The sequence below is a fragment of the Leuciscus leuciscus genome (genome assembly GCF_965113295.1).
Source record: "Leuciscus leuciscus genome assembly, chromosome: 24".
Classification (NCBI taxonomy): Eukaryota; Metazoa; Chordata; class Actinopteri; order Cypriniformes; family Leuciscidae; genus Leuciscus; species Leuciscus leuciscus.
In genome coordinates this window covers 29269816-29280291 of record NC_138723.1, presented here as the reverse complement: position 1 = coordinate 29280291, position 10476 = coordinate 29269816, and the positions used below count along the sequence as shown (strand labels likewise).

General features: G+C 33.0%; 1 protein-coding gene across 1 annotated transcript in view; it reads right to left on the bottom strand.

Annotated features, from left to right (window-relative positions):
* Positions 1-1705: 1705 nt before the first annotated feature.
* The window catches only part of brap (BRCA1 associated protein), a 13877-nt gene continuing 5106 nt past the window's right edge, over positions 1706-10476 (bottom strand). The window contains exons 7-12 of the mRNA XM_082158766.1: positions 7445-7520; positions 6158-6296; positions 4793-4902; positions 4393-4482; positions 4150-4253; positions 1706-3348 (exon numbers count right to left, since the gene is read on the bottom strand). Of these exons, the coding sequence (XP_082014892.1) occupies positions 2982-3348; positions 4150-4253; positions 4393-4482; positions 4793-4902; positions 6158-6296; positions 7445-7520 (886 nt within the window). The 3' untranslated portion in view covers positions 1706-2981. The remainder of the gene's footprint in view (positions 3349-4149; positions 4254-4392; positions 4483-4792; positions 4903-6157; positions 6297-7444; positions 7521-10476) is intronic.

Below are 10476 nucleotides of genomic sequence, written 5' to 3'. Positions count from 1 at the left end.
CAAAATTGTGAGAACATGAACAAACGTGAATGACGCTCGGGACAGCTGACAGGCCAGTGTTGCAGCATCATGAAAGTTTAAGTCTTGCCAATTTAAGTATTCAAGCTCAAAGGCGTGAAAGGAAACTCAATTCGTTACTCCTAGAAGTCCGCATCCCAGACAGCACGCGATGAGCTCTCTTTCACGTCTTAATGCGCTTGGACGGACATATTCAAACAAAATTGTCAAAATGCTTATCTTGGCTAGTAAACGTACTCAGTTAAGCCTTAAAGGATCACGCCGACTTTTTGGTACTTAAGCTTATTCACCGTATCCCCCAGAGTTAGATAAGTCCATAGTCCATAAATACCCTTTTCATCTCCGTGCGTGCCGTGCCGTAACTCTGTCTGATAACCGTAACCGCTAGCCTAGCTTAGCACAAAGAAGATGGCTGTGTCTCATGTGACCTTGTTATTTGTACACGCTGTGACTATACAAATCACAACATGTAAATAGGAAAATGTTGACGTTATTTTGTCACGTATTGGGAGCAGTATGCTAGCTGGAGCCATTTACCTCCAGCCTTTGTGCTAAGCTAGGCTAGCGGTGGGTGCGTCAGACAGAGTTACGGCACGCACGGAGATGAGAAGGGTATGTGCGGACTTATCTAACTCTGGGGGATACGGTGAATAAGCTAAAGTCCCAAAAAGTCGGCGTGTTCCTTTAAGTGAATGTAAACAGTTGAGAAATAAAAGGCATGTGTAACAGTATCTTGAATCTGTCCATTAGCTCTTAAAGTGACGGCAGCCTAATAAACCTGTTGCTGTCTGCAATTTTAATGTTAATCAAAGAACAATCACTCATTCCGATTGACTGAATATTTTTTGTAACTTTAATGATTAATCTGTTTCATGGCTGGTAAACAAATATTTATGGCCGGTATAAATTAAAAAGTCACTAGCCAATTGCAGGTGTGGCAAAAAGTTAGTTTTAGGCCCTGGCATTAAATTACGTTACGTCAGTGTTTCCCAGACTGGGGTTCGTGAGTTTAATGAAAAGCTATTAATTAAATCATAAACATTTAAAATGAAAACAAAGTAAAACACTCATTAAAAAATGTTTTGTATTGTTTTGTTTACCTGCATGTCATGTGACCATTAACCATCATGTGAGATCAGTGAACTTAATTTTATTATTATTATTGTCATCATTATTGTCCTAACTTATTAACTTAAAATCTCATGGGGTTCTTTTAGTTAATATATTAGGGCAAAGAGGCTCAGCTAACAAAACAAAAAAGAAATTACGTGAATTTGTATATGTTTGAAAGACAAAAGCCTTCTAGAGACAATAATACATTGTTAAATGATCATTCCGAATGATTTCTGTAAAGTGATTTTTTTTTTTTTTTTTACTGTTTGCAGATACCAGATGAATGAGTAGTAGGCTACAGTCGCAAAATTTACAGTAACTAATCTTATAAAAAGTTTTTTGTTTTTTTTCATAGACTCAAATATAGCTCAACAAGTCATTTCCTCACAAAAGTAGTTTATTTAGCGTTGCGAAGACACTTCTCCATTGACACCCATTCAAAAAAAATGGCCTTTTGACTTAAACGGATGTGTTTCACCACACAGGCCTTTATTATAAGTGATATAAATAAGGAATGCCTGTAGCCTAACTTACTTTCTTGTGCGGCTTGTGTGCTGTGATGGAAAGCGAAGACTGACACAAGCAAGTGCTTTTATTTGTAGCTTTAACAGTTTGACAATCACAAATATTTAGTTTGAGGCTTGTTAGATTTCCTGTCAAAATGTATTAATACACCAATCCCACGCATCTGCAACCTATGAGAAGAAGGGTGTGGAAACCAATACAAAGAGTGACTGTTTAACTTTCTAAAAATAAGTGGGTGGATGTGTTGGAGAGTAAAACATGACGAAGGCCGCATGATTCTGTGAACCAAATATGCAAACATCAAGCGTCTGAGACGGTTCCCACGAAGCAGACGTGCCCTTAAAACTACAAAGTCATTGTGGCTTTGGGTTACAATACCACACCTGTGACGATGATGATGATGATGATAATACTGCGCGCAGTGTGTTTCTGTCAGGGTGAATCTCGTGAAAAATGTCAGATTTCAGATTGAATCAAAAGAAAAAATTATGTTGCATAAACTAAATGCAGCCTGAGTATTATTTTCATGATAATTAAACATCACCTCCTAAATTCTCACTGTAAAAACATTTAATTTTAAATACTGTAATGCAAAAAATATTGTATATTACACTGAAAAAAATTATTAGTTGAAATTAATTTAAAAAAAATTATCGTAAGTGGTTGCATTCAATTGATTTGATCTACATTTAAACAAATACACTAAGTTGAACTTAATCAATTTTAGTTCAACAATGCATTTGTTTAAATGTAGATAAAATCCATTGAATGCAACCACTTACGTAACATTTTTTATTAATTTCAACTAATTTTTTTTCAGTGTACTTAAGTGTTTATACACCACTAAAATAGCATTATTTTATAATTTTTTGTTTGTTTGGTTTAATGCAATAAAAGATACAAACAGAAATGAGTTTTGAGATGAGATGCATTACAGACAAATGACTTTCTCTCCAAGTGAAACATGACCAGAACAGGTTTTCATGAGATTCATCTGTCAGAGCTGCGGAAAGCAATATTCAGCAATATTCTACAAACATAAAGTAAAACTTCCAGAGTTATCAGCACGCATTCATGAATCTTGACATCATCCAGCCATGAGGACACTAAAATAATACGAAAATAAAAGAACAGCACTTTGTTTTTCCGTATAAAAAACAGCCCGAGCTCCATTTCTAAGCAGCACTGGTGTCCTCGCGTGAGACATTAATGATCAAACGGTAATATATTAGAACCTCTAATGAGGATTATTCATCTCCAAAGCAGCCTGTGCAACATTTCCTCCATCCGTTAAGCACTGAACACACTAAACCCAACGTCTTTGGCTACTTTCCCCTCTTGGATCGTCCTTTCCGGCCGAATTTGCCAGAGCCGTGTGCCGAGGGCCCGGGCTGTGGGGGGGCAGGGGCCGCAGCGATGTTGATCTGGCCCTCCTGGATCTCCTGCCGGGTGTCTGCGGGCATGCGGTCGATCTGCTGCTGCGTCTCCAGGTAGAACATGACGTCCCGCAGCTGTTCCTGAAGCTCGGCGATCTGGCCTTCCTTATTGGCTGCGGTCTCGTGACTCCGCCTCTCCTCCTCCTGCAGCTGCGACTGGAGCTGCGTCTGATTGGATCGCAGGCATCGGTTCATCTCCTGCTCCTCACGCAGCTCTTGACTGAGCTTCACCACTTTGTTGTTCAGCTGGGAACATCTGAGGCACAGAGAGACTGTCAGGAGTGTATATTATACTATAAAAATGGCATTTTAAATTTTGTCATTTTAGGGCAACTCGACTTTCACAAATTTAACATGGCAATTTTCTCCAAAAACAATTTTTACAACAATTAATACTTACACTGTAACTTTAACTTTATTACTTTCATTAATAAAAATAAAAAATCATAACATTTTAAAATAAATCAAATCTTCCACTGTTTGAAAGAAATCTTATTCATAGTTTTATGTATTATTATTATTAGTGCTGTCAAATCAATTAATCACAATTAATTGCATCTGACATAATTTTTTTTTATTATATATACAAACTTTTATGTTAGATGCCATTAATCCGTTTGATAGCACTAAATATTATTGTAGAAGAAACATTAACTTGACTATATTTACCGTGCAAGTTTTACTGTAGTATCATAGAGATACTATTATAGTTTTTATTAATATTTAATATTATTGATATTTTTCCCAGTAATTATTGCATTTTTGTGATTATTTAATTACTTATTTTGTTTGTTTATTTATACATTTCAGTATTTTTTTTTAAGTTTGAGTTATTTTAGTACATCAAGTTAAACTAAATAAAGATGAGAAATGTTGCAACTAGCTGAAATAAAATAAATAAATTCAGTTCGTTTTTTTTATATCAAGTAATGAAGTTTTTTTTTACGGTTTTAGTTAACTATAATAACCCTGTTACCATGGTAAAGTTTTGTCTGGCCTATAATAAAGAGACCTCATTGTTTTGCATGATAATGATGTGAAATTCAGTAAATTATACTTCTTCTCGATGGATTGTTTTTCTTTGATGAGTTCGTTCAGTTTCCGCTCCAAACTGTCACACTTGTCGATCGTCTCCTTGAATTTGGCCTTCATGTTGTTGATCTAAAAGACACACACACACACACACACACACACACACACACACACACACACACACAGGAGTTCATTTGAGCTGGAGCAGATTATGATGATTTTAAACAAAGCTTATTCTGGATTAGTTGTAGTAAACTGCAGTTCTCACCTCCTCCGCTGTGTCTTTCTCCAGATGAACTATTTTATTCTCCCAGTAAATGCGCTGGGAATCCAGCTGGCTCGTTAATAAATATGAATACTATCCAAAAAAGATATTAAAAAACATAAGAGAAGGTGACAAGAGTATCCAACACAATCCAACTTTCACAGAAAACACACACTCTTGATTCTTGAATATGTGGTTTACGGAGACTCTCAATACACATGATGGTTTTTATACTGTACAAACTGTATATTCTCTCCCGTTACACTAACCCTATGTCTTTTAAGACATTTGGTTTACAAAGACACAGGAAGTGTGATCATAAACCATGTTTATGTTGTCATACCCATGTCATTACACACATTATAAACCATATATACAAGAACACACACACACACACACACACCTCGAGCTGCAGCGCATCGATCTTCTCATCCTGACACGTGTCTCCTTCACACTCGTACTGCACCATCTTCCCGTCTGTTTTACTGGCAACAAGCCGGTGAACGTAGTTATCTGATCGACATACAGGCAGAATATTCACAAACTATTTTGTTGATGATCACATGTAAAATGTTTCAAATACCAAATTTAAAATTACATCATTAAAAGAGGAATCAAGTGAACATGAATCCTCTTTTAATACATTTCACTTCCACATAATTTGACATTTTGAGTGAAATATTAAAGTTGACCTATTATGCCCTCTTTCAAAGTCTTGATGATGTTTTTGTCTCTACTAGAACAGGTTTTCCTGCTTGAATGTTGATTATTTTCCCAAATTCTCCATTGTTGCAGCTCCTCTCTTCCCAGTCTGTCAGTAACGCTCTGTTTAGTTCCTGTCTCTATGAAGCCCCTCCTTCTGAAAAGCACACTGTGCTCTGATTGGTCGGCTGGAGCAGTGTGTTGTGATTGGTCGAGAGCTTCGAGCATGTTTGGGAAATGTCCCGCCCCTTACCATAACCGCCAGTTTAACACACTACTAACTAACTCAACCAGGCCCCGCCCCTTTATTCTGCGTATTAATTATTTAAATTAGGAATATTGTGACGTGTTCGTTCCCGGAAGAAACTCGAGACTATAATGGAGGCGTTTCAGGGAGTTCAGAAACACTGACACTGATATAGAGAAGAACTTTGCAGAGCTTTTTCATGTTCATACAGCAACATTACACACTAAAGAAAGATGAATATGCAAAAAGCATAATAGGACCCCTTTAATATTATTATTTTTTAGCAATACATTGTAGTGGGAATTTGATTTTACCCAGTTATAAAAGTAAAAAATTAATTTTAAATTTAAAAAGTTTCTAATTCTAAGGCTGTGTGTCCACCAAAGCGTTTCTTCATGTGGCTAGCATATTTTTTCCCAATTGTTTTCAATGGGAACGCCACGTTTTTAAAAAGGCAGGAGCGTAACGAGGCGTTGAACGTCTCTATTTCTCGCCGAGAGCTGAAGAATGGTCAACATTTTTGGTAAAACAGCTCATCACTGTCACTTTTTACCCAGTAGCCGTCCAATCACAGCGGAGAAGGGGCGGGACAAACCGCCACATTCTGCTTGTACAACATCAACGGACGACAACAACAAGCATAACAGAACAAAATCATTTACAAGAAGAGCTTTGGTGGACACATGGACTAATGGCTAATCTGATTGGACGAGTGTTCAAACATGTGACCGCACATCAATTAAATTATGTATTATTGATTTATTGCTAGCCACTTTTGAATCTCTGGGATCTTTGTTCCTGATCTGGGACGTCACACACCTCCAGCGTAGTCCCAGACCCTGTGATTGGTCAGCTGCATGGCGTAAGTGTGCTGCGTTTCCTCGAAGTGCTTGTAGGCATGGCGACTAATGTAGCGTCCGCAGCCGATGTGACCGCAGATGAGACAGATCCACAGGTTCTGGGAGAGATTAGCAGATATATACATCTCAAATATAATACAAGCAGGGATATTATTAGCGTTAACTCAAAAAAAAATTATCAACATTTCTTTTAATTGAAATCAAGCTGAAATCAAATCAAATATAAATGTTAGAAAATGTGAAATGTTGCATTGGCAATAAACTGTTAAAGCACTATAATTATTACCTGAAAAAAAAAAATATATAAAAAAAATAAAATAAATGAAATAGCAATATAAAAAAATTATAATAATTAAAAACTAATAAAATTTCAAAACGAACAGACTACATTTTTTTACTAAAATTAACATGAAACTATGTTATATAACTAAAACTATATAAATAAAGGATACTTCAAATGAATAAAATTTAAATATTTATTAAAATAAATAATAATGAAATAAAATATATGAATAAAACTACAATAAAAGTGAAATAAAAACTAAAATAACATCTGTATGCGCAAGATAGACTGCAATTAATTCATATGACTTTGATTAATTGAATTTAAAAAAACTCATTTTGTTTTCAGTATTTTATGATTTAAAAAAAAAATTGGTAACACTTTACAATAAGGTTTCATTAGTACATTAGTTAACATGAACGAACAATGACCAATACTTCTAAATCATTTATTAAAATTAATGTTAATCTCTACATTTATTTACCAACACATTTTTAAGAGTAAAAGTTGTATCGATTAACATTAGTTAATGCAGTCAGTAGTTAGTAGTTAATTAATCAGTGTGATGCATCGCTCACTGTTAGTTCATGATAGTTCATGCATTAACTAATGTTAACCAGTTATTACATCCATACAGTGTGCAAATATGTATCTACGTTGGTTTTAAAATGTGCAAAAAAGGATCAATTAAAAACATCACATTCTAAAACTTGCCCACCATAATAAAGTAAAACATAAGCACTGACTAAACGCCCATTCCAACAGTCCCTTTATATTCACTAAAATACACTAATATACCCTTTATATTCACTGCTGTCATCAAAATACAACATGTGTTAATGTAGCGTTTTAAACATGCATTTAATGTCCAACAAAATGCATATTTAACTCAGCAAAATTGTGAGTATGAGTAAAGTACTCCCATGTTTAGGATAAGTTAATCAGATGTTCTGGGCTAGTTACCTCTTGCACTCCACACTCAAAACACTTGTTTTCCTCGACGGGTTCAGGAGTCTGACAGTATCTGCACACCGGACACCTGAGGCACAAGCAAACACCATCACTGCTCAGTAGATTATTCAGAAAGATTATTAGATTAAACATTATGCACACCATTAGTGCTCGGAAATTAGACCTTTTCCTTTCTTCATAAACATCTCTGATTCATTGGTGCATGAAATATTTAAGAATAATATTTAATAGACACAAATTTCAGGATTCAATTTTGATTCACATGATGTCTGCGATTCGATTTTGATCTTGATTCATTTGGATATATATTTCCATAAGGACAAAAAATCTCTTTCAACTAATGTTATAAACTATACAGGAAACCTGTAATTTGGTTCGTTGCTTTATTATTATAATATAATATAATATAGGTTGTTATATATTATAATAATGGTGATTTGTATACAAACATATAAATTGCACATAAGGCAGATTTTATAATAATAACAACTTTTTAATGATATAATTGTCTCTTCACCAATTATTATTATTATTTTTTACATTTTAAAACCTGTTTGAATTATGGATTTATTTATAAATTATAGTAGTGGTCAAAAGTGATGTTTGATTAAACCATCAAAATATGAGAAAATATTTTTTATAAATATTTAAAATATAATTTTTTATATTTCAAAAATATTTTAAATATGGGGAAAGAACAAAACACTATCTTGGTTAATCTGACAAAAAAAAAAGGCACTTTTTTTTATTTTATAAAAAGATGCATAAAAAGACAAAAGCATACATTGACTAAAACATAATCAGTTATTAATTTTTAGTTGGTTCTCTCTTGTTTTTGCGCGTTCATAATTTCTTTGTATGACAGTCTGGCCAAAATTTATGTCGGCACAATTTCATTGCGTTATTATATCAAATAAATAAAACAATCGAATTCAAGCACAACTACGCAATATTTGTAATAATATTTGAATAAAATGTGATGTCACTTGACGTCACTTTTGCCCACTTCTGTAGAATGAATATTGAAGGACAGGTTAAGTAAAAATATAATGACTGTGTAATAAAAGTAAAGCTTGTAGTGATTTATTGGATGGGAGGCGCTACAAAGTTTTGTTCATTCATCAACTAAAAAAAAGCATAGACTAAAATATTCTTGGGATTTAAGAAACGATATCGGTTCCTCAAAATTGATACTTTCAACCCAGCCCTAATATTTAATATATGTGTAACAGTATGTGTTAGGGAGTCTGTTCACATCACTAACTCATTGTAAAAGCATTAGTGATAGTGATGCAAACACCACTAATAATATCTTGACCTACATTTCATGCCCAATCAAATCCTGAAGAATAAAATGAAGTCTAATCCTACATAATTTCCCTCTGAATATCATTTCTCTCAGAAATACACTGGTTAAATGTGTCGTACGTGTCAGTTCATGCGTGTACACACTTAAACCTGAAACCAAACCAGCGGTCTGCACTCTCATTGTGCACAAATGTGACATTGTTGACTTTCATCTCACAGGTCAGAGGTCAACTATGACAATTACACACAAACACAACAACAAGAAGAATAGAGAACAGCCCGGCAAACTTTGATCACACGTCAATGAAGAACCAGGACGAAAAGGTTCAAAGTGACGCACGTAATTAACAGAAGACAGCGAAATATGAGTGTAAACAGCGTGTCAGAGGAGAAGAATGTGTCAGAGGAGAAGGGTGTGGATGAAATACGTCAAGCAGCAACTAAATAAACGGAAAAAATACTCTCAAATGTCTCAAAGTTACTATAAAGTCTACTTAAATTAATACAATTATATTTTATAATAAAAATAATAATAATTTTTTATTTTATAACTTAGTGTTAAGGTAATTAAATGTCAAATAGAAAATGTATTTTAAATTAAAAACATTAAATCTGATTCAAGTCAAATGTCTCATATAGTTACTATAAAGTTTACTTAAATTAATCAAATAATTTATAACAATTATAAAGTTTTTTTTTTTACTTTATGGTAACAATAAATGTCAAATTAAATTGAAATTTTACATTGTGATTTAAGTCAAATGTTTTATAAAGTTACAATAAAGTCTTTCTTTCCTTCTTTCTTTCTTTCGAACAAAAATAAATAAATAAAATATAAAAATACAATAAGTGTACAATAAACCATAATTGCAATATGTCCGGAAAGGAGCGGGATGAAGCAGAAGATACTGAATTTTCTTAATTGAATGTACTGGTAATAAAATAATATTATATTTGGTGTTAACAATTAAATGTAAAGTAAAATTAGAATTTTATATTAAAAACATTACATTTTATTTAAGTCAAATATCTCATAAAGTTACAACCATTTAAGTTCGGAATGTGCATTTTCATGTCTATTTTAAAATAAAAGGGGGGGGGGGGGGGTGACACTTAAGGAGTTAATTAAATAATTTAAATAATAATAATAATAATAATAAAGATTATTTTTTAGAACTTAGTTAACAAATAAAAGTAATATAAAATAAATGTTAAATTAAAAACATTACATTTTATTGAAGTCAAATGTAATACAAAATTTACTTAATTTAATAAAATAATATTTTGCAATAATAAAGTTTAAAATGAGTTAATTTCCATAATTTGACATCTTGTGAGTGAAATATTCAGCAATAAATAAATGTAGGACGGGACTTGATTTTATCCAGTAGGACTGAAATTGATGATATTATTTAATATTAATTTTCCCAACCCACACAGCCTTGGATACATCACCAGAAAAGTTTCAAAAACCTCAATGAATATATATATATTTATTTATATATATAATTTTCTTCTAGAATGATCATTTTTATCAAGCTTGTATATTTAAGTTCAGTAATTTCACTTAAATGGCAATGAAAATGACCTATTAATTGTCATTTAAGTGAAATTAAGCTTGATAAAAAATTATCATTCTAGAAGAAAATTTCAGATGGCACTTAGAGGCTTTTGCATCTGAACTCTTCATATATATATATATTTTTTTTTTAAAT